This window comes from Monodelphis domestica, chromosome 1 (assembly GCF_027887165.1).
Source record: "Monodelphis domestica isolate mMonDom1 chromosome 1, mMonDom1.pri, whole genome shotgun sequence".
NCBI classification, from domain to species: Eukaryota; Metazoa; Chordata; class Mammalia; order Didelphimorphia; family Didelphidae; genus Monodelphis; species Monodelphis domestica.
The window spans coordinates 517,543,935-517,569,274 of NC_077227.1; the positions used below are offsets into that span (position 1 = coordinate 517,543,935).

General features: G+C 36.1%; 1 protein-coding gene across 8 annotated transcripts in view; it reads left to right on the forward strand.

The window, feature by feature from the left end:
• The window catches only part of BABAM2 (BRISC and BRCA1 A complex member 2), a 604,603-nt gene that overhangs the window by 90,514 nt on the left and 488,749 nt on the right, over window positions 1-25,340 (forward strand). For all 8 annotated transcript variants that reach the window (XR_001628762.2, XM_007476024.3, XM_016431556.2 and 5 more), the window contains exon 4: window positions 5,819-5,913. Coding sequence is in view for 7 of the 8 variants with exons in the window: in XM_007476024.3 (XP_007476086.1) it covers window positions 5,819-5,913 (95 nt within the window). In the remaining variant the exon portion in view is untranslated. The remainder of the gene's footprint in view (window positions 1-5,818; window positions 5,914-25,340) is intronic.

Consider the following 25,340-nt stretch of genomic DNA (forward strand, 5'->3'; position numbering starts at 1 on the left):
GGGGGGATTTATATATATATATATTTTTATATGTATATATATCCCTCAACACAAAGAGAAAACTGTGTAATTTGTTCAATTCTTCTTTGTGTATTTCTTCTAAGAATGAGATTAATCATGCCCACCCCCTACCATATTTATATATTTTATTTCCATTACACTGTGTCTTTTGTTTTTCATATTTAATTCCTCCCATTTGAATGTTATTAGTACATATCATAAAACCCTTTCAGTTTTTCAAATCAATTTATCATATTAGATCTCTCTGGACTCTTATGTTTATATTTTTGAATTTCTATTTAGCTATTTTTTTTATCAGAAACATTTGAAAGTCCTCTTTTCCAGCAAATATCTGTTTTTTTTTTCTATATCGAATTATACTCAGCTTTTCAGCTATATACCTCTATCTTTTGCCTTTTAGAATAATTATGTTCCAAGATCTTTCCTCATTCTGACAAAAAACTACCAGGTCTCATGTGATCATGCCAGTATCTCCTGGGTTCTTGAACTACTCTGTTGTGTTATTTTTTCCTTTTATGTCTAAGCTCTGGATTTTGACTATGACATTCCTGGGATTTTTCCTTTTGGGATTTCTTAAAGAATGAGAGTTTTTCTCTCTTTACTTTGTCCTCTGGTTTTAAACATATCTGGCGAGTTTTCATTTATGATTCTTTGAAATATAGTGTCTATAAACTTTATAAATAAAAAAATCATGGCTTTCAGGAGATCTAATTTGTCTTAAATTATTTCTCTTTTGCTCATTTTCTGTTAGTTGTTTTTTTTTCCAGACTTTTGGTTTTATTCTAATATTTTTTTTCTGTCTTATGGAGTCATTCCTTTCTGTTTGTTCTAGAGTCTGTTATGTAAACTAAGATTTACCATTTCCAAACTATTTCTTTTCTTTCCAGTTATTTCTTCCAGAGCTTTTATTCATTTCTTTCTTTCTTCATTTCTTCTAGGTATTCATAATAGCATTTATGACAACTTCATTTTAGGCCAAAGTTTAGGCATCACTAGAGTTATTGTAATTTTTTTTAATAGTTGTCCATTTCCTCTTGGTTTTATTCAGTTCCTGAATTGAGGCATTTTACCAGGATCAGGGTTTGCCCCATAGGGTGCCTCTTATTTAAGGGTTTGGGGAACTGTTGCTCTGCCCCTTGCTCCTGTGCTGTCAGAGTCTACCATGGCCCCTGGCTTCAGAGCAGGACATCTTGCTACCAGTAGGGTCTGTGTTGGGTCATTGTTGCTGTTGGCCTCAGTGGTCCTTGACTTTGACTCGCTGTGTTGGGCCTGAACTCCTTATGTGGGTGCTACTACTACTGGGCTCTGACTCTGCCTGATTCTACTGGGAGGAAAGTTAGGTACATAAAAGGCAGCAAAGCCAGAAACTTCTCTAAGCCAGAATGGAGGTTCCTTTTTCTTATGCAAGTAATAACTGCTGGGATTGTAGAAGAGTTACTGGGACCAGAGTTCTGTGCTGGTCAGGGGACTGTCTGGAAGAAGGGCCAGAGAGAGAATTTTATAGTTTATAATTCACAGTTTAGAAGTGAGAGAGGAAACTTTTAAACTGATGGCAACACTGAAGCCTGTTCTCAGTTAATTACATGAATTACATTTGGCACATTTTCCTATGTGGTTAATTCTTGAAATATCCATGAGTTCTTGGGGGGTATTTAGCATTGTCATTTCAGGAGCTTCCCCCAGTAACTTGTCGCAGTGAATCACCACAAAGTCCTTCTGGTAAATTGTGGTTGGATACTTAATTTCCAAATTATAAAAGAAATAAAACTCAAGTTTATTCATCTGCAAAATATTTGTAGAGTTTACCCAACCATATAAGAGAGAAATAATTCTATTTGAGCTGATTTATACTATCAAGTGAAGCATAAAAAAGGGAGTCAGGTACATTCTTTGGTATTATCATGGAGAATCTATAGTATTATCATGGAGGGATGGGAAAGCTAGTGGCTAAAAGGAAGAAAGGATATTCTTTATAGATGATGACATCATTTTTCATAAATGTTGTGCTAGTTGCATCATTGAATATTATAGAATCTCCTAAGTGAGGAATTTTTTCAAAATAATTAGAATTAACTCTGCAAATGAAGAATAGCTGTTGTCCAGACTAGGATTTGCAGTTGAATTGGGAACTCATAGAACTGATCCATTATTAGTAAATATCTTGGACAGATATTGCAAGTAGACAGTTAAATGAGTATATAACTGAATATATAGTAGTATCTGGAATTGCATTTGAAATATTACATAGTGTTTTCAAGGACTCAAACTCTTCTTGAAATTAAAATAACTTTTTGTAACATCATTTTTTGACTGATGCTATATGGCTCCAAATCATGGAATAACACATTAGATCTTCCAGGTGGCAATGGAGAGATAGAGAGATAGTGGATGTAAATGGCCAGCAGTATATAATGACCATGATTTGTGGTTAAAAATGATCTCATTCAGAAGATGTGTGACTGGTAAAGAAGGTGAGTTAGCTCAACTGAGCGATAATAGGAGTGCATCAATTATTAGTACCTCCTGAATAGTAAGAAACCTGGCAGAAATCAGGCAATATTGAGGGGATCATTAGGAAGGCTTTATAGGAGCAAAGGATGAGAAAATAAGGCTGGATTGTAATCAGTGGTTTTGGAGAGGGTACCTATTACATCTGTGAGATGATAGATCACTTGGAATATTAGTTTCTACATCACAGATACATTATAAGGATTAAATGAGATAAGGTATATAAAATAATAATCATAGTATACTGTATAAATGTAAATAACTATTTCTAGGCTTCCACAGAATTTTCTTTAATTTTTCAATATTATCTTATAAAATTCATTCTTTTTAAAAGTTAGACTCATTTCATATCTGCTTCTAAAATCCACAAACAAAAACATAGAAAGGTTGAGAAAGTTCAGTTTCGTTTTGTGGTGTCAGGTACATTGTAGTCATTAAAAATGAATTTTATTAAATTTAACTAATGAAACAATTTGTGCATATGCCTATGAAAATTATCAAGATGGGAAATTTCTGCTTGAGAATATTTATTGATCAATAAAATGATGCTAATTCATATCACTTAACTTTAAAATGTGCTTAATTTGAGTCCTCAGAATAATACATAGAAAATGCCACGTTAAATGCTTAGTTTCAACCTGTTTTAGTACTTGAGATTCATTATACACCATTCCTTAATTAATCAAAGCACCACCTATTAAGGTTTTAGCAATATAATTGGTTCCCTTGATATTTACAAATAAGAATCATGTGGCTTAATTTTCTGGAAATTATGTTTTATGTTGAGTGGTTGAAGCAAAGGAAGATGTTTAACCCAGAGAAGAAAAGACTAAGGGATGGATTATTGATCACTTCATTTTTTTTAAACCCATACCTTCTGTTTTGTAATCAATACTGTGTGTTGGTTCCAAGGCAGAAGAATGTCAAGGGATAGACAATGGGGCTTAAGTGACTTGCCCAGGGTCACATAGCTAGGAAGTGTCTTGAGGCCAGATTTGAACCTAGGATCCTCCTATCTCTGGATCTGCCTCCACAGAGTCACCTCACTGCCCTCCTACTTCATACATTCTAAGAGCTATGAATTCTTTATTGCTTCAGGGGAATGCAGTAGGGCAAATGGAAGGAAATTATAGGAAAGCAGAAAAATAATTTTCTAGCTAGAGTAACCCAACAGTGGAATGGACTTTATGAGACGAGTTTCTGGTCATTAAAGACATTCAGCAGAAAGTATTGACTATGCAGTCTTTCATGCATTATTAGGATTAGGGGAGGCAGACAAGAACAGGGATCTTAACCTAGATTCCATGAATCTAAAATTTTTTTAATAGTTATATTCTAGTATAATTTGTTTTCTTTGTAATCCTAAGTATTTTATCTTAATGCTTTTAAAAACATAGTTCTGAGAAGAGGTCCATAATGATGGAAAGAATGATTTCAGAAAAATCTTTGACAGCTTGTAAGAACTGGTGCAGAAGGAAGTGAGTAGAACCAAAGCAATTTGTACAATAATGACTATCATGTAGAAGAAACAAAAACCTATTTGAGACCTAAGAACTCTGAAAAATGCAGCCATGATTCCATGATCCCAGAGAATTACAGGGTGTGGGAATGACGAGAGGTATGAATGAAGGAATAAACCCTAGTGCTACCCTTACTGACTTTTGCAAGTCACTTTACCACGATGGTCTTTAGTCTCCATATATGTAATATAGGTCTAAAAAACCCTTTTTGAACCTTACTATATGATCCTTTGATCCTAATTAACCAGTGAAGGAGTGTAAATTAACTGGCATTTGGATGACAGTAAGCCATAGACAGTGGTTCTCACAGGGTCTTTCTGACCCATGTCTGAAGATCCTTACCAGTGTACATTCATGACCCTCTCAGTCTCTCCATGACAGGTGTATATTTTCAAATGGTTGGGTAAGAAAGAAACTGTTATTAGTAAAGTTCTGTATTCTAATCTAGAGTTAGATATGGAATATTACTCTAGATGATTAAAATGAGAAATTACCTGATCCCCAAATCTGCAATTTTCCAGAATCTCCACCCTGTATTTGGAAATTTTTCCTGGCTAATCCAAATTTATATATTTATATTAAATAGGCATTTAATTTATTTAAAACAGAACAAATGAATGAATGAAGCATTTATTTGATGTTTACTCTGTATAAAGCATATAAAGATAGCCCCTTCTTTCAAAGTGTTTACATTCTGATGAGGAAGACAACTCATGTTTGTGTTCAGAGCCTTACTCTGATGCCTAGACTGAAATAGTTAATGAAGTCATTGGAGTGCCAAGAGGTTCATTAGTCTTCTGACCTTCCCCAAATGTTAGCTTTTTTGATACTCAAAGGTGTTCATTCTCAAAGCTGAAAACATCTGGTAACCTTTCTTTCCTATTTCTAATGTCACATGAAATGTTTGACAGTAAATCTGTTGAGTAAAAAAACAGAAAGAAAAACCATGGGGAAAGTTTAGACTGCATGCTTGCATAAGAAAATCTTGCCATTTCCCTGAATTCTCAGATAGTTTCATGCCTTTTAAACACACATTAACATGCTCACTTTCATTGTCTTTCTGATGGAATTTCCTTTATGTTTGGGATTTCACTTGCTCCCAGGAGGTGATTTGACTTCTGGTTCCTGTTAAAATCTGTACCTTTTTCTCTTATGTTTAAATTTTATCTTGTCATTTTTCTGTACATGTTGTTTCTGTACATATCTCCCATCAGACTACTGGCTCCTTGAAAACAAGGAGAATTTATTCTTACTAGTGTTCCTATTTTCTGTATTGAACATAGCAGGAACTTACTAATTTTTTGGGTCACATGACTGCTCACATGACCTAAAGAGCTCCCAGGAAAGAAATTCCCTCTATCACTGCACATTTTTGCTTGTTCTGAAAATTAGAGTTTTAAAGAAAATACTAGGACACTGCAGGGTTAAGTGACCTGCCCAGGGTACATAGTCAGCATGTAGCAGAGGTAGGGAAAAGGTTAGGTTTTCTAATTTTTAGTCCATCTCTATCAAGTATGCCACAGTATTTTTCAATGTATTACATTATAGCTCTTTATAAATTTTTCCATATTAGTAAAAACTTTTCAAAAAGATTTGGTGTTTATATATTTTAGGTTGCCCACATAAGGAATGACATGATCACATTTAAAAAAAGAATTAGTAATTAATCACTGCTTCATTTGTTTTCCCTTGAGTTTTGTGTATGTCACTAAGGATATTTGGATTTTAACATAGAATTATAGAATGAATTTGATTTTCTTTTATCTTAGGGGATATTATTTTCAATGCTCACTACCCAGAATTACCCCCTGATTTTATCTTTGGAGAAGACGCTGAGTTTCTACCAGATCCCTCTGCTTTGCAGGTGAGTACCTTTGGCATACTTACATGATAATTTTTGATGTTGGGCAAAAGAATTGTCTTAATTTGCCACCTATTCCACAGCCTTGCTATTATCTATAGTCATATCCATCTTTTCCTCTAATATGTGAATAAGTATAACCCTTTTGCTGTTGTAATGGCTAATAATTAGGTCATTTATTTTCAGAATGTTTTTATATCAATTCAAGAAAAGATAACTGTGTAAGAGAGGCTGGCCATTTAGTTCCCCTATACCTATTGTGCAGAAATGGTGAAATTTATGTAGTACCAAATAATGATAAAAAATACAATGAGAAATTATACTAAGTGACCCCTTTCGTCTTTGATATTGGACAAAAAGTCTTCCAGAAAGCCATAGGTAGTAGGAAAGGCATTCCTTTAAGTAAAATGAGGGCTACTTGTACCAGAGGCAGGATATGTTTAGGAAGCCTGCAAGATTCTATACCAAAGGCAGCAAGAACAGTCTTTTCTGCACCCTTCTCCCCTCCCCCTTGCAAGAAATCAACTTAGTGGGGACCTTGTAATATAGAGGATCCCAAGTGACTGGAGTGACACCTCAGTGCCTGGATTCCAAGGGCCAACAGATCTGAGGTTCCCAATACTGTCCTGAAATGTCAAGATATACCTAATGCTTTTAATTTTGAAAATCCAAGAGCACCTATTTTCAGGAGGTGAATGAATATCCTAGGGCCTCAGGGTGAAAACAACGAGAGCCAGCCACTCCACTTAAAAGGGAAACAGGAGGCAGAGCTTGGTCCCACTTCAGAAATGCAGGCTAGAGAAATGAATAAATCAAAGGAAATATCAACCAGCATAAAAAAATTATTGAAAATCTATCTCCACAAGAATTATAACTAGTGACTCATAGGAAAAAAATAGATTTTCCACAAATACTATGTAAATACTAAAAAAAAAGGAAGAACTTAAAACAAAATCAAATAAGAGGTCTTCTGTTTAAAAAAAACAAACAAACCTCACCCCTGGACTTCTTGAAAACTATTATTAATATAAATAGCTTGAAAATTATATTTTTTTGGTGGAAAATTTTATTTAATTAGTTAATTTAGAATATTTTTCCATAGTTAGAAGATTCATGTTCTTTCCTTCCCCACCATGCAACCCCCTACCATAGCTGATGTGCAAATCCACTGGGTTTTACATGTGTCATTGATCAAGACCTGTTTCCATATTATTGATATTTGCAGTAGGGTATTCATTTAGAGTTTTTATCCCCAATTGTATCCCCATCATCCCATGTGATCAAGCAGTTGTTTTTCTTTTGTGTTTCTTATCCCACAGTTCTTCCTCTGAATGTGCACAATGTGTTTTCTCATAAGTCCCTCCGAATTGTCCTGAATCATTTCATTGCTGCCAGTATTACATTACATTTGATTTTACCACAGTGTATCCATCTCTGTCTATAATGTTTTCCTGATTCTGCTCCTTTCACTCTGCATCAGTTTCTGGAGGTCATTCTAGTTCCTATGGAATTCCTCCAGTTCATTATTTCTTTGAGCACAATAGTACTCCATCACCAACAAATACCACAATTTATTCAGCTATTCCCCAATTGAAGGTCATCCTCTCATTTTCCCACCACAAAGAGCGAGGCTATGAATATTCTTTTTTTTTAATATTTTGTTTGATCATTTCCAAGCATTATTCATTAAAGACATAGATCATTTTCTTTTCCTTCCCCCCACCCCCCATAGCTGACGCGTAAGCCCACTGGGCATTACATGTTTTCTTGATTTGAACCCATTGCTATGTTGATAATATTTGCATTAGAGTGTTCATTTAGAGTCTCTCCTCTGTCATGTCCCCACAACCGCTGTATTCAGGCAGTTGCTTTTCCTTGGTGTTTCTACTCCCATAGTTTATCCTTTGCTTATGAATAGTGTTTTTTTCTCCTAGATCCCTGCAAATTGTTCAGGGACATTACACCGCCACTAATGGAGAAGTCCATTACGTTCAATTATACCACAGTGTATTAGTCTCTGTGTACAATGTTCTCCTGGTTCTGCTCCTCTCGCTCTGCATCACTTCCTGGAGGTTGTTCCAGTCTCCATGGAACTCCTCCACTTTATTATTCCTTTTAGCAAAATAGTATTCCATCACCAACATATACCACAATTTGCTCAGCCATTCCCCAATTGGTGGGCATCCCCTCGTTTTCCAGTTTTTGGCCACCACAAAGAGCGCAGCTATGAATATTCTTGTATAAGTCTTTGTGTCCATTATCTCTTTGGGGTACAGACCCAGCAGTGCTATGGCTGGATCAAAGGGTAGATATTCTTTTGTCGCCCTTTGGGCATAGTTCCAAATTGCCCTCCAGAATGGTTGGATCAGTTCACAACTCCACCAGCAATGAATTAATGTCCCTACTTTGCCACATCCCCTCCAGCATTCATTACTTTCCTTTGCTGTTATGTTAGCCAATCTGCTAGGTGTAAGGTGATACCTCAGAGTTGTTTTTATTTGCATCTCTCTGATTATAAGAGATTTAGAACACTTCATGTGCTTATTAATAGTTTTGATTTCTTTATCTGAGAACTGCCTGTCCATGTCCCTTGCCCATTTATCAATTGGAGAATGGCTTGGTTTTTTGTACAATTGATTTAGCTCTTTATAAATTTGAGTAATTAAACCTTTGTCAGAGGTTTCTATGAAGATTTTTTCTCAATTTGTTGTTTCCCTTCTGATTTTAGTTACATTGGTTTTGTTTGTGCAAAAGCTTTTTAGTTTGATGTAGTCAAAATTATTTATTTTACATTTTGTGATTCTTTCTATGTCTTGCTTGGTTTTAAAGTCTTTCCCCTCCCAAAGGTCTGACATGTATACTATTCTGTGTTTACCCAATTTACTTATGGTTTCCTTCTTTATGTTTAAGTCACTCACCCATTTTGAATTTATCTTGGTGTAGGGTGTGAGGTGTTGATCTATTCCTAGTCTCTCCCACACTGTCTTCCAATTTTCCCAACAGTTTTTATCGAATAGTGGATTTTTGTCCCAAAAGCTGGGATCTTTGGGTTTATCGTATACTGTCTTGCTGAGGTCGTTTTCCCCCAGTCTATTCCACTGATCTTCCTTTCTGTTTCTTAGCCAGTACCAAATTGTTTTGATGACTGCTGCTTTGTAATATATTTTAAGGTCAGGGACTGCAAGGCCCCCATCATATGTGTTTTTTTTCATTATTTCCCTGGATATCCTTGATCTTTTGTTCTTCCAAATGAACTTTGTTATGGTTTTTTCTAAATCAGTGAAGAAGTATTTTGGGATTTCAATGGGTATGGCACTAAATAGATGAATAAGTTTGGGTAGGATGGTCATTTTTATTATATTGGCTCTTCCTATCCATGAGCAGTTAATGTTTTTCCAATTGCTCAAGTCTAGTTTTAGTTGTGTGGAGAGTGTTTTGTCGTTATGTTCATATAGTTCCTGTGTTTGTCTCGGGAGGTAGATTCCTAGGTATTTTATTTTGTCTAAGGTGATTTTGAATGGGATTTCTCTTTCTAGTTCTTGCTGCTGAGCTGTGTTGGAGATATATAGAAAAGCTGATGATTTATGTGGGTTTATTTTGTATCCTGCAACTTTGCTAAAGTTGTTGATTATTTCAATTAGCTTTTTGGTTGAATCTCTAGGATTCTTTAAGTAGACCATCATGTCATCCGCAAAGAGTGATAACTTGGTCTCCTCTTTGCCTATTTTGATGCCTTCAATTCCTTTATCTTCTCTAATTGCTACTGCTAGTGTTTCTAGTACAATGTCAAATAGTAGAGGTGATAATGGGCATCCTTGTTTCACTCCTGATCTTATTGGGAATGCATCTAGTTTATCCCCATTGCAGATGATATTAGCTGATGGTTTTAGATATATACTGTTTATTATTTTTAGGAATGACCCTTCTATTCCTATGCTTTCTAGTGTTTTTAATAGGAATGGGTGTTGTATTTTATCAAAGGCTTTTTCTGCATCTATTGAGATAATCATGTGGTTCTTGCTAGTTTGCTTGTTGATGGGGTCAATTATGTGGATGGTTTTCCTAATGTTGAACCAGCCCTGCATCCCTGGTATGAATCCTACTTGATCATGGTGAATGACCCTTCTGATCACTTGCTGGAGTCTTTTTGCTGGTATCCTATTTAAGATTTTTGCATCTATATTCATTAGGGAGATTGGTCTATAGTTTTCTTTCTCTGTTTTTGACCTGCCTGGTTTTGGAATCAGTACCATGTTTGTGTCGTAGAAGGAGTTTGGTAGAACTCCCTCTTTGCTTATTATGTCAAATAGTTTGTTTAGTATTGGGATTAACTGTTCTCTGAATGTTTGATAGAATTCACTTGTGAATCCATCAGGCCCTGGGGATTTTTTCTTAGGAAGTTCTTTGATGGCTTGTTGGATTTCATTTTCTGATACGGGATTATTTAAGAATTCTATTTCCTCTTCTGTTAGTCTAGGCAGCATTCAGGGATATGAAGTTACCTCTGATTACTGCTTTGGCTGCATCCCAAAAGGTTTGAAAGGATGTCTCGCCATTGTCATTTTCCTCGATGAAATTATTAATTGTTTCTATGATTTCTTCTTTAACTAAACGATTTTGGAGTATCATATTGTTTAATTTCCAATTGGTTTTGATTTGGTTTTCCATGTCCCATTACTAATCATTATTTTTATTGCCTTGTGATCTGAGAAGGCTGCATTCATTATTTCTGCTTTTCTGCATTTGTGTGCTATGTTTCTGTGACCTAATGTAGGGTGAATTTTTGTGAATGTGCCATGTGGTGCTGAGAAGAAGGTGTATTCCTTTTTGTCCCTATTTATTTTTCTCCATATGTCTATTAATTCTAATTTTTCTAAGATTTCATTTACTTCTTTTACCTCTTTCTTATTTATTTTTTGATTTGATTTATCTAAATTTGATAATGGTTGGTTCAAGTCTCCCACTAATATGGTTTTACTATTTCTTCCTTCACTTCTCCTAGTTTCTCCATTAGAAATTTGGGTGCTATATTATTTGGTGCATACATCTTGATTAATGATATTTCTTCATTGTCTAAAGTCCCTTTTAACAAAATATAATTACCTTCCCTATCCCTTTTGATCAGGTCTATTTTTGCTTTGGCTTTATCAGATATCATGATTACCACTCTTGCCTTCTTTCTGTCAGTTGAGGCCCAGAAGGTCTTACTCCATCCTTTAATTCTGACCTTGTGGGTGTCAACCCGTGTCATGTGTGTTTCTTGAAGACAACATATGGTAGGGTTTTGGATTCTAATCCATTCTGCTATTCTTCTATGTTTTATGGGTGAGTTCATCCCATTCATGTTCAAAGTTATGATTGTCATTTGTGGAGTCCCTGGCATTTTGATATCCTTCCCTAATTCTAACCTTTTCTTCTTTGGCTCTACCTTTTAGTCCAGTGATTTACTTTGAATCAGTCCCCCTTGTCCTCTCCCTTGATGTTTCCCTTTTTAGTCCCTCCCTTTTTGTTTCCTCCCCCTCCCCCCTCTCCCTCCTTTTTTGTTTTCCCCTCCCCCTCCCCCCCCTTGGTTTTCCCTTCTCCCTACCCTTGTTGGGTAAGATAGAATTCAAGATCCCAATGAATCTGGATGTTTTTCCCTCTCAGAGTTGATTTCCCTGAGATTAAGGTTTAAGTAAAAAACCCTCTCTTACTCTTCTTCTTATAGGAGTTTTCTTCCCCTCCCCTTCCCATGTGAATCTTTGTGTGAGAAAGATTTTTCTATTTGGTCTTTCTTTACCCCCTATTTATACATTACATTTTCCCCACATGTTAGTATACATAGATTGATAGAAATGTAGTCCTTATAGAAGAGAGTTTGAATAAAGGAAGAAGATAACATTTTTCTCCTTTCCCCTTTCCTTCATATTTACCTTTTCAGGTATTCCTTGCTCTTTGTTTTTCGGTATCAAACTTTCCACAGAGCTCTGGTCTTTTCTTTGCAAAAAGTTGGAAATCTTCTATTTTGTTGAATGCCCATACTTTCCCTTGGAAGTATATAGTCAGTTTTGCTGGGTAGCTGATTCTTGGTTGAAGACCCAGCTCTCTTTCCTTTCTGAAGATCATGTTCCATGCCTTACAATCATTCAGAGTAGAACTTGCAAGGTCTTGTGTGACCCTGATTGGCATTCTTTTATATCTAAATTGTCTTTTTCTGGCTTCCTGTAGGATTTTTTCTTTTGTTTGAGAGCTTTGGAATTTGGTAATTACATTCCTGGGAGTTGTCTTTTGGGGGTTTAGTGTAGAAGGTGTTCTGTGAGTTCTGTCAGTGGCTGTATTACCCCCTTGTTCTAGAATCTCTGGGCAATTTTCTTTGATTATCTCTTGTATTACAATGTCGATTTTGCTGTTTATTTCTGGCTTTTCTGGAAGTCCAATTATTCTTAAATTATCTCTTCTCCCTCTATTTTCCAGATCTGTCACCTTGTCGGTGAGATATTTTATGTTCTCTTCTAATTTCTTGGTATTTTGGCTTTGCCTTATTAATTCTTGCTCTTTTACACGATCGTTTTCTTCCAGCTGCCTGATTCTGGCCTTTAAAGCCTGGTTTTCCTTTTCAGTTTGGTCACACCGGTTTTGTAGATGTGTGAATTTCTTTTGCATTATTTCCCACTTTTCCTCCCAGAAGGCTTCCATCTTTTTGGTCATTTCTGATTCAAATTCTTCATGGACTTGTGGAGAGTTTCCATTCCCTTTCGAAGTTTTCGGAGCATTTTCTTGTGTATCGTCTTCTATGTCCTCTGTATTTTGTATTTTGGCTCCGTAGAATGTGTCCAAAGTCGCCCCTTTCTTCTTATTTTTCTTGGGATTTTGGGGCTTCTGTGCTTCTGTGGAGTTTGCCATCTCTGAATGGGCAGGATTAGCTTTTCTTATCTCTGTCTGGTGTTCAGAGGCTTTAGTCCTGGGCAGATTGTCGGTTCTATGAGCTTTCCCTGGTTTAAACTGAGTATGCCTTAAGGCAATGACTTTCACTGGAACTGGAATGGAAGGGTCAGACCAGGGGGCCACACTCTCCCCCGGTTCTCTCTGTTTCCCTGCTGCTAAGGTGCCCCCTCGACTGGATTGTTTCGGGTTGCTTTCCGGAAGTTGCCTTCAGAATAGCTGGCTGTGAGGCTGTTTTGTCAGCCCTGAGGGTTGCTGTTGTTTCAGAGGACCCTGAAGAGGGGGAAGGGGCCGCAGCTTCCCGGAGCTCCGAGGTTAGTGACTTTCACTGAGACTTGGATAGCAGGATCCAGCTGGTGAGGCTGTCTTGCCCGCCCTGAGGGTTGCTGTTGTTTCAGAAGACCCCGCTCTCTGAGGGGGAAGGGGCCACGGCTTCCCCGAGGGCAGTGACTTTCACTGAGACTTGGATAGAAGGATCTGGCCCCTGAGGCTGTCTTGCCCACCCTGAGGGTTGCTGTTGTTTCAGACGACCCTGCTCTCTGAGCGGGGTGGGGCCGCGGCTTCCCGGAGCCTTGGACTCTGAGCTCCTACCCCTTAGGTCCGAGTGATCTCGGGTTCTGGCTTTTGAGGGGGGCCGTACCTTTTGATCCAGGTCCAGGTCCAGGAGGAGGATTCCCAGGGTCTATGCTGTTGATCGTTTTGAATTTCGGTGCCTTAGGAGCTTATAGTTTGAGATTGGTCGGGAAGGGTTTTCCGGAGATCTGAACTTTAGCTTTCTCTAAGCTGCCATCTTGACCGGAAGTTGAATATTCTTGTATAAGTCTTTTTCCTCATTATTTCTTTGGGGTAAAAACCCAGCAGTGCTATGGCTGGATCAAAGGGCAGGCAGTCTTTTAGTGCCCTTTGGACATAGTTCCAAATTGTCATCCAGAATGGTTGAATCAGTTCAAAACTCCACCAGCAATGTATTAATGTCCCAATTTTGCCACATCCCCTCCAACATTTATCACTTTCCTTTTATTCCATATTGTCCAGTCTACTAGGTGTAAGGTAGTACTTCAGTGTTGTTTTGATTTGCATTTCCTCTGATTACAAGAGATTTAGAACACTTTTTCATAGGCTTATTAATAGTTTTGATTTCTTTATCTGACAATTACCTATTGAAAATTACATTCAAAAAAATTATAAATAGAAAAATTCCCAGATCTATTAGATTAAGAACAAGGTAATATTGATAGGGGCCCACCAGTCTTCTGAAATAAGCTCCAAATAAAAAGTTTCAGGTGGTTATAGCCCAAATTCAGAATTCTCAGTCAAAGCAAAAATACTTAAAGAATCTCAGAATCAACAGTTCAAGTACCATTGAACTGCAGGTAGAATCACACAAGACCTGGAAGTTTCAACTAAAAATAAGAATTCTTGGATTTCAAGATTTCAGAAGGCAAAATATAGTCTTACAATCAAGAATAAACTAATAACCTTACCCAGCAAAATTTTACAGTGGAAAGAGTATATCATTAATTAAATATAAACTTTCATACATTTCTGATAAAAAAATTGATGTTCTAGAAGGAACTTTGAAAATACAGTCAAAAGAACTTAGACAAGTAATTTTATTTGATCAGGTAAAAGACTTTATATGATACTGTAGTGCTAACATTCTAAGGAGGGAAAAAATATGCATCCTTTCAGAAAATTTATGTCTTAAAGGAGTATCAAGAGAGTAAAATAGGAAAAATAGAGGATATGAAAGTAGATTTGGTTTTATTCTTAGGGTTTTAAAAGGGGAAATGAGAAGGGAGGGTGAAATGAATAGATTATTATAGAAAGGAGGATAGGAAGGTATAATTATGGTACATGAGAATATACAAATGCACACACACAGAGTTTGTTATAGAAATACATCAAATTCAACTGAAAAACACTGAAGATTTGGGTAGTTATTTAGAGGGAAGGAAGATCATACCTAGGGAAAAACAGTTATCAGAAGTAAATTGTGGGTTTTATAATATTGTGTGTGGGGGTAACTGCATCACCCAGGTGCCCCAAGGGTCCCTCCTTCCTACTTTCTGGTGTGGGATTGGTCTTGAATGGACCAATTCTATGCTGGGGTGGGACCATGCCCCCACTTCCTGGTGTGGGATTGGCCTTGAATTGTACCAATTCTGTGCTAGGAGGGGCCATGTCCTGCTACTTCCTGGTCATGGGATTGGTCTATATAATGACCAGTCTTGCACCTAGGAGGGAACTTTGAATCTGAGAAGATTCAGATTGGGGGGAGGGGCTTAGTTAATTTTAACTAGGGAACTCTGGTGGTTTTTTTTCTTTTAATAAAGTTTTAAAAAGATCAAAGAGATCGTTTTCTTTCACCTCTTTCAAAATTAAAATTTCTAATCTTGATAGCGGAATTAAAAGGCAGTAGAAAAGAAAATATTAGAAGTTGACTATAAAGGGTGTACTTTAGATTGCCCCTTAGACAGTTGGGGAATGACTGAACAAATGGTGGTACACATGTAGAATAGAGTGCCATAAGAAATAGTCAAAAAGATGACTAGAGGATCTTAAGTAGTAAGAATGAAATGAGCAGACCCAGAAGAATATTTTGTATGAGAAGTCAACAACATTGTAAGCAAAACAACTTTGAAAGATTTAGGTTTGACGAAAGTATGACTGATCAATTCAGTCTCTGATGAAGCCCACCCCTTGACAGATAGGTGATGAATATAATGCACATAGACATACTTTTTTGTAAATGGTGTACTAGAGGGGGATCAGAAACCAAAGCTTGATAGGTCTCTGAGAGGGAGGGAACAGATAGATAGAAGCACTACTTCCTCTCCCAGACAGAGCTGCCCCAGAGAAGGTGAAGTTGGATCTATGTCCAGAGCTGAAGGGTGAGAGGAAATCCCCTTCAATCTCTGCTTTCTGTTCTCTTCTCTGGATGATTATTATATTTGATCCCCTCAGAACATTTGAAGAATGAGATGTTTAGTTCTGTAATTTATAAGATCTATTTATTGTCTGTAGATTCAGGATTGATAGGTTAGGGAAGAGGGACAACAGGAAGTCCCTATTTCTGATTTCAAACTAAATCCCCTTCAGAGGTTGAGTGCTCAGGTCTGGGGATCTTGGTCCCTAAGGACCATTGTGGATTTAGGCTGGTGTAATTTCCTGATATAGAGATACAGCTTTGAATATATTGATGGGAAATCTTCTGGCTGGATAGTCTCTTGCCCCTTTCCCAAAGGGAAAAAGTTTCTATCTACCTCTTTTGAAGAAAGATGGCTAATCTGGGTCTCTTCAGATCAATTAAGGAATTATATAGCAGGCTAAGCCTAGTGAGGTTGCTCTTTCCCCTCTCAGTTCAGAAGGGACAAGAACCCTTTCCCAACTGTCCATCTCCTTTTCTTAGCTGGAGGTTCCAGTTCCATCCCCTGTTGTCCGCCAAAGTTCCATTTCCTCCTGCAGTCCTTGCAGTGCATACTGTATCTCTCTTGTCCACAATGGTAACAATAGAATTTATTTGATTATGCTTGTTTTCTATGATATTTCCTTCCCCCTTCTTCCTTATTCATTAATTTAGAGTATAAGAGTATTAGAGAAAGTTTGAGGTAGATTAACAATAGAAATGTTTGAAAAAGGGTTCATTGAAATATTTAAAAGAATAGCACTATAGAAGAGGCAGCTAGGTGGCAAAATCAATAAGGAACCAGGCCTAGAAATGAGAAGTCTTGGGTTCAGATTTGGACTCAGACACTTCTCTGGCTATGTGACTGTGGGCAAGCCATCTTAACTCCAGTTGTGTAGCCCTTACCATTTCTCTACCTTGGAATCAATTCACAACATTGATTCTAAGGTGTAAGGTAAAGGTTTTTTTTAAAAAAAAATACACAGTAGAGAAAAGAAGGAAGTTATCTGTGGGTCCTTCATCCCTTTCTGGCTCTAATTACTCTTCCTTCTAATTGCCATTTCAAGGTTTATCATCACTTTGACCTGGGGAAGGAGGGCAGAGTTGGGGTAAGGGCTAAATTCCTCCAGGATTCTGCCCAGGGATGGGTGAAAACCAGATCTGGGGAACCAGCTGTGATCCTTATGAAGTCCTCCTACTTCTAGTGGTAGTCACAGAGGACAGCAAAGTTTGAAAGATAGAGACAGGAGAGGGAAAGCTTCCTCATGGTAGAAACCTCCTGGGATGTCTCAGGGCCAAACTTCCACCCAATCAATTCTTTCCTTAACATTTGAAGTCTGTATTATAGTCCACATTCTCCTGAAGACTTTTATGTTTTCTGAAGTTATAAGATCCAAATTGTTTCCCTCCCTTCCCTGCCCTCTTCAGGAGATGGTGAGCAATTTGATCTGGGTTACATATAGTATTATCATGGAAAAATTTTCATATTGTATACTTTTTAATCAGCTAGTTCTCTGAAATAGAGATTCATGGTTTAATGTAGAATCCCATTCTTTTGATTTGCTGTGTATGTGGAATGCCTTTTTAGTGATCAAGTTCAGAATAAAAAAGAATTGAAAAAATAACCTAATGCCACACTATAGGACAGTGGCCTATAAATTATTCTATATATCAACTTAATGAGATACATTTGAAACATTTAGTTTCTTTGAACATACTTAGTGTTTGTAATAGTTTTTAGCTGTTCCCGGAAAACAATTTTTTAACTTAACAGAATATTTTTTTATTGTTGCAGTAGTCTTTTTGTGTGGTAGAGTTGATAAAATTGGGCTGGATGTCAGCATTGCCTCAGAAGAGAAGACCATGTTCCTTTAATGGTGGATTACACTACCATAAGTGATTTATTAGTTTGTAAAATATGATTTTAATTTGACAGGATTATCTTTTGCATGGTTACTATAGAAGGATATGACTTTTTGATAAAATTTTTCTGCCTATTGTTTAAAAAGTGTTGCTTCATTTTATTTGCTCTAGAATAGCTTACCTCTGCCAGGTTGCCATTGCCATTTGAACTATGTAGAAATGGGCCGATTGCAGAGAATGTTATTTATTCCTTAGAAACTTTTCATAACTTTGTGCTTTTTTTTTTCCCAGAGGACTGAGTAATAAAGTTATATTAATGTAAAATTTTCAATGGAACCTCAACCTATAAACTGTTTAGAATATATGAAAGAAATTGAATAGCATTACAAACACCGACTTTATATTGATTTTGCTCTTTCCAGTTAACAAAGTACTTTTTTATACATTTTTCCCTTGTATCTTCAACAACAATGACAGTTGACCTGCCAGACAAGGGGAACTTCTGGGCTTTCAAATACCAGTCAAGCCTTGAAGAAGTAAAATCCTTTATTCCCCAGAGGTCCAGTCATTGAGACCCTGACCTTGTCATCCTTAACCTAACATTTCCCAGGGATACCTCTCTTGTGGGTTGAGTGTAAGGGAGGATACAAAGATTGTCTCTCAGCTTTCCTTTCCACACCTCACAAGAATCATCTGAACAAATAGAAGCAGATTTTAGCTCTCTATTCCATGGCTAAAACTTGTCAAGAAGGAAATTGTAACTCCTAAAATATCACCTCACCTATGTATAACTGAATAAAGAGACCATTTGCAGCTGACTAATAGTAAATTCATAGTATGGGTCTAAAAACAGGCAAAACCTTTTTTGCGGTCTCTTCTTTTTTTTTATAATTTCGAAGGATTAAAATAATTTCTTCTGTTACTCAAAAATCTATACATTATACTTTCTAACGTTTATGAGATTCCCTGTTGTGTTCTTTTCTGAGATTTTATGAAGAATAACTCAGTGTTGAGTATACTAGGAACATTGCCTAAGGGAGAGATGGGATGTGGATATACGATGATATAGGATGATGACTAATAGTAATTAAGCTAACATTTATATAGAAGTTTGAGGTTTGCAAAGCACTATATCTTATCTATCATTTATCTATGATCCCATTTGTCTCTTCAAACCAACAGTTGTTTGAAGTAAGTGCTATTATTAACATACTTGTTTTATAGATAAGGAAGTGGATTGATAATGGTTCAATGATCTGTCCAGTGTCTTACATCTTAGTGACTGAGGTATAACTAGAACTTGTCTTCCTAACTCCAGTGCTCTGCTCTTTTTTGCCATGTGGTTGTCTCTTGAGCAGCTCAATCCTTATTTTCCTTGTTTTCCCTCCCAGGGAGAATACCTTTTAAACTGGAAAAGACTAACAAAAGGGCAACTGGGAGTTGGATATCCAAGATAATCAGGGAGATAGTAAGAGATGACTTATCTGCCTTTGATGAGTACATGTCATTGCCTTTAGATCAGTGGTTCTCAACCTTTCTAATGCTGTGACCCCGCAATACAGTTCCTCATGTTGCAGTGACCCCAAACCAAAAAAATTATTTTGGTGGCTACTTCAAAACTGTAATTTTGCTACAGTTATGATTCGGAATGTAAATACCTCATATGCATCATGTATTCTCATTGCTACAAATTGAGAGGTGGAAAACTGCTGCTTTAGATGATCCAGTTCTTAATATATGGGAAGAAATGAGTATTCTTGACCTACTATTAGTGATCTCTGAGAAATCACAGAGTAAGGTACCACTGCCTCATAAAAAGGCAAATATTTTCTTGACTTTCAAAAGAGGAAAGAGAATATTGACTTATAGACCAGTGAGATTGGCTTTTATTTCTGGCAGAATTCTAGAATATATTATTGAGATGGTTAGTGAATAGTAATAAAAAGAAGTTATGGTCTTTAAGAGCCAATGTGGGTTCATCAAGAACAGTTTATGCTGTATTAACTTCATTTCTTTGATTTGACAGGACCTAAATTTAAAATTGACACTTAACAGATGAAAAATCTGATGCCCAGAGGCAAAGTGACTTACTGAGGGTCAGAAAGCATATCAAATACAAAGCTAGCACTAAAGCCCAAGTCTCTTAAATCCAAATTCAATGCTTTAAAAAAAAAATCACATCTTGCTGAAAGCCAAATAAGATAAAGCAGCATACTTTTGATCTTCACCTGGCTTTTTTCCCCATTCTCCTTTTCTCTATCTCTTTATCCCTATTTCATTCTAATTTTCTTTTTTTTTTTGCATTTTCATGTTGTTGGTTCATTTATTGCATATATTTACTAATATGTGCAAATTACTACATGAAACATTGAGAATGACAAACTATTTTTCTTCCTTTCAGGTAGGTAAACTCCTTAATGTTTAATAATCTATAATATTTAAAATCTAAAAATGTAACATCTTCTGGTAATGAAGTGATTACTATGAGGTTTCATTGAAGGATCACCATCCTTCCAGTTACTCGCATTCTTAAGCTAGGTATTATTTTCAACTTCTTAATCATTCTCACACCCCTACATGTAGTTAGTTGTCATGTCCTGTCATTTCTGCCTTCACCTTCCGAAAATCTCTCTTGTATGCCTTTTTCTCTTCTTTGATTCTGCCTTATCTTGGTGCAGGCCAGCATCACTTCATTTCTAGACTTTTGTAATAACCTGCTGGTTGGTCTTTTTGCCTCATGTCTCGTCCCACTCTGTTCCACTGTCCAGTCAGCTGTCAGATTGATCTTCCTAAAGTACAGATATGGCTGTGTCACCATCCTATTCAATAAGCTTCACTGTCACCTTTCATGAATATCCAGGATCAAATATAAATGCTTTAGTTGGCTTTTAAATCCCTTCATAACTTGGTCCTTTCATTCCTACCTTTCTTGTGTTCTTTACATTATTTCTTTTAACATATTCCGCTATCTGATTACATTGGCTTCTTTAATATCCCTCATATATGGTACGTTATTACACTTTCACTGGTGTTTTGTAACACTCTCCTTTCTCATCTCTGCTTCCTTGGATTCCTTCAAGACTCAATTAAGTCTTTCTTTCTACAAGAAGTCTTTCTAAGACTTCATTAATATTGATGTCTTCCCACTGTCAATTATCTACAATTCCTTCTGTATATATCTTGGTTATCCAGTTATTTGCATATTGTCTCATTCATTAGACTGTGATTATCTTTTTACCTTTCTTTGTATCACTAACACTTAGCACAGTCTCTGGCATGCGGTAGGCATTTTAAAGCACATCATATTACTAAGAATATCTACTAGCATGCTTTAAGGTAAAAATCTGTTGGTGCAGTTTGATTAAATACTGGTTTCTTGAAGTAAAGTGTCCATAATGTTTGCATAGTATTTCCTGAAGGAGTTTTAGGTGCTCAGTCCCAAGGCCTAAGCCTCAACTTTGAAACTCTCTATCCTGCTGTATGGCAGCACTAGTTTAACTGATAGCAAAAAAAAAAAATCTGAGGATGAACTAATCAACGAATTATCAAGCTCCTTCATGAACTGCTTCAGTTGATCCTGAAACAGTGGCATGAACATCACAGCAATGGAATTGAAGAGATGAAGGGCATATGTTTATAATTTTTGTAGAGTTGATTACTAGCAGTTGTATAGTCCTCCCCAGTGAATATTTATTTAATAACTCATTGTTAAACTGAAAGGAAACTTTCTTCTTTTCAGCAGATTTATTAATAACTTGAATGGAAGACAGAAAGTGTGGTTAATTTTAAACTAGCAAATGACATGAAGCCAAGTGGCAGACTTAAAATGTAATGAAAGAATCAGAATTCAAGAGGACCTTGATAGGCTAGAATGAACATGGGGCTGCAACAACAAGATTTACTAGGTATAAGTATGAAATCCTGTACTTCAGCTAAAAACAATTGACTTCAATCAGGGTAGGGGAAACCCAAGAAAGAGTTTGTGTTTTATAGACTTAGTGCCCTTAGTAATATGGATCCTGGTTAGATGCAAAACTATGTTGTAAATCTTAAGAAAAAAAAAAAAACAGCACCAAGACTTTTTGGGATACCTTGAACTTATGCTCTCCTTAAAATCAGAAACAATTTTTCATTTTGTCTTTGTATCCCGAGTCCCTTGCATTTGGTAGATGTTTAATAAATGTTTATTGAGTTGAATATGTAATGCAGATGAATCTTAGAGGAAGCATAATTAACTCAAAATATTTGTAGGTCTATTAGAGAGGTAAGAAAGAGCAAGCTTATTTTGCATTCATTGTTTCAGAAGATAGAACCAAGGCTAATGAGTGGAGGTTAAAAGGTGGTGGATTTTTACTTTTTAAAGGAAAATTTTTGAAGAAGAATTGTATATACAATGGAATGGGTTCCCCTTTCAGAAAATCAGTTCCCTATCATTAATCTACACAATCAAAGATTGGATGGCTTACATAACAGTCATACTTAAATTTAGTAGAGCTGTCACCAGATTGAATACAAGGTGATTTATATTTTGGCCATGGAAATGCTCAGAGGCCAAGTTAGAAGAGTTAGGACCTGTGCCACTGGAATGGGAACATGCACTAACAGATTTACATTAACTTTGTGCATTGATGAATACTCATTTACAACCACATCTATTTTATAATCTGTGTGTATTATTCCTTATAATGATGCAGTTCAGAATTCATCTATGTCTTACCATACTGTGCTAATACTGGCTTTGACCTCCTTCAGGTTCTCCAAAGGAGGGACAAATAGCATGACTGGTGTTCTTCCTTACTTTCTCTTAATGTTAAGGGGATGGGGGACAGCTAGTTGACTCACTGGATAGAGATCCAGGCCTGGAGACCAGAAGTCCTGGGTTCAATTCTGGGCCTCAGATACTTCTTGCCTGTGTGATCTTGGGCAAGTCACTTAACCCCAAGTTCCTAGCCCTTATCACTCTTCTGCCTTGGAATTTATACTCAGTTTCAATTCCAAGACAGAAAGTATGGGTTAAAGAAAAAAAAAAAAGAGGGATATAAGTGGAGCACATGAACTACTCATTGGTTATCCATTGCTCCTGCCAACTGGACAAACCTGTTATCTTTCCACTCATACAGTTCTTTAATTCCAATTTTCCATCATAATTCCTTATTTGCAGTATGTTGCAGATGGCTTACACCCACCATACACCTCTCCACTGTCCTCTGGAAATATTGATTTTTTTCTTCTTTGAAGAAACATTTAGATAGGGAAATGATGATGACAGAGCCAGCAGCATGACTTGATCAGGGGTAGGTAAAACCAGAATAAATTAATTATTTTGACAAGTTTATTATTGTATATTTTGGATCTACAACTTAGAGTTGATAAAGTATCTCACATTATTTCTATGAGAATGACAGATTCATATAGTAATAAAATCAGATCAATTCAGATTTGGTTGGATGACCAGACTCAAAAGAATAGTTGTTAATAGTCCAATGTGCCCATATCAGATCTCTGGTAAAATTCCCCAGAGATCTGCACTTGCTAAGTTTAAAATTTTTTTTAGATATTGCCATTGATGACATACTTATCAGATTTGTGGATGACATAAACCTAAAAGGAATATTGAACACAGTGAATATCATAGTCAAACTGCAAAAAGATACTCCCAGACTATAAGCCATTGGTCTGATTCTAATAAGGTGAACTTCAGTAGAAATAATTCTTGCATAAACTTTCATAAGTTTAAGATAGAGGAGACATGGTTAGACAGGCATTGCTGTGAAGAAGATCTGGGGTTTTGGTAGATTACAAGTTCAATGAATGAACATAAAGATATTGCATTTTCAGGTAACATTAGGAAAAAGGATAGTTTCCAGGAACAGTATACTCTGTTCTCCTCATGCCTTATCTGAAATAGTGTTTACTTTGGGGCATGACAGTTAAAGAACTACATTGATAAATCAGAAAGTGCTTTGAGGGGCATTACCAAGATGGTAAAATGCCTTGTGTAAATGTTATCTGAATATAGGCTGAAGGAAATGGGCATTTTCCCCCTGGAGTAGAGAACATTCACTGATGACATGCTATCTGTCTTCAGTATTTGAAGGGTTGTCATAAACTTTATTTTTAAATAGAAATAATTGAGCATTTTGATTTCCATTTCTAAAAATTATTTCCTTAAAAACTCTAGACATATATTTGTTTGTGGGGCAGAAGATAACAGATTAATTTTAGATACATGAAAAAGGTTATTCTTTCCTCTTCAGCATTGATTCCTTTTGGATATCAGTTATTAAAAGCATAAGCAAAAAATCTAGCATTCTCTGATTTATTCTGTAATAAAGATACAGTGTGACCGAATTGAGCTTACTAATTCTAGTGCACAAATGAGCCATATTTTGGTATGGTTATCCTGATACTAGCTTGAACAACACAGTTTTTGCTTCTAATTCCTGGTAAATCTTATTTATAGATTGTTCAATAAGCTGAAATTTCAACCATAGAACGCAAATAATCAGTCATTTAATACATGCCTACTATCCATCAGCTACAGTGATAGGTGCTCAGGATAGGAGATTGGACCACACCTGTAATTTCACTGGCATATTGATGACTACCTAGGTAAGAAAATTCCCTCTGCTAGTGGAGATTATTATTTTCTCTACAATTAACAGTCCTAGGGAATTACATAGGCCACTGAGGGTTTAAGTGACTTGCTAATGGCCACATAGCCAGTAAGTATCACAGATGGGACACATCTTCCTGACCCAGGGGCCTGTACTTTCTTTCTCTGATAATAATGTTCTCAACCTTTTTTGGTCTCAACCATTTTTTTATATTCTTAAAAATTACTGATGGCAGTAGATATCTAATATGCATTAATATGTATTATATTGGAGATTAAAACTGATAATTAAAATATATTAATTTAAAAATAATAGACTCATTACAAATTAACTTGAATTATATTCATAAAGTGACAATAATTTCCAAAACAAAAGAAAATGAGTGAGAAGAATTGCTTTTTCATTTTTACTAATTTCTTTAATATCTAGCTTAATATAGACAGCTGGGTTTTCATGTTTTTTGATTCATTCTGTTGTGATTTATTGTTATGGTTAAAGTATATGAAGAAAATCTGGCTTCATATAGATAAGTGTTGGAAAAGGGAGGAAGGAATATTTTAATAACTGTTTCAGATAATTGTGTTAGATGCAATATGGAATCTTAAAACTGTATCATTGAATTTTTCATGTTTTGTTAGCACTGAAATTCATTGATCTTTCTTGTACTTTGAATGAATTTTTTGATCATTCATGGTTTTGTGATATTATGCATTGGCCATTGAAAAATATTGGTTCACTGAGTCATGCAGATCTTACAAATGATGATATATTTCATTGTATGCAATTTCCAAAATAATATTATCAGTGCTCTCATCAGAAAAGATACTGGGGGTAGCTGGGTGGCTCAGTGGATTGAGAGCCAGGCCTAGAGAAGGGTGGTCAGATTTTTGTTAATTATTGCACTGGTGAATGAAATAGTAATTTTTTGTAACATGAAAATAATAACAATAATAATAGCTAACATTTATATACTACTTACCATGTGCCAAGCATTGTGCTAATCTTATATTTGATCCTCACAGCAATGAAAAACTTGGAATGTAAAATCACTCTGTGGCTCACTGAAAGCATCTTTGGGACAATTGTAGTAGCAGAAAGGATAATGGGGATGATATATCTTT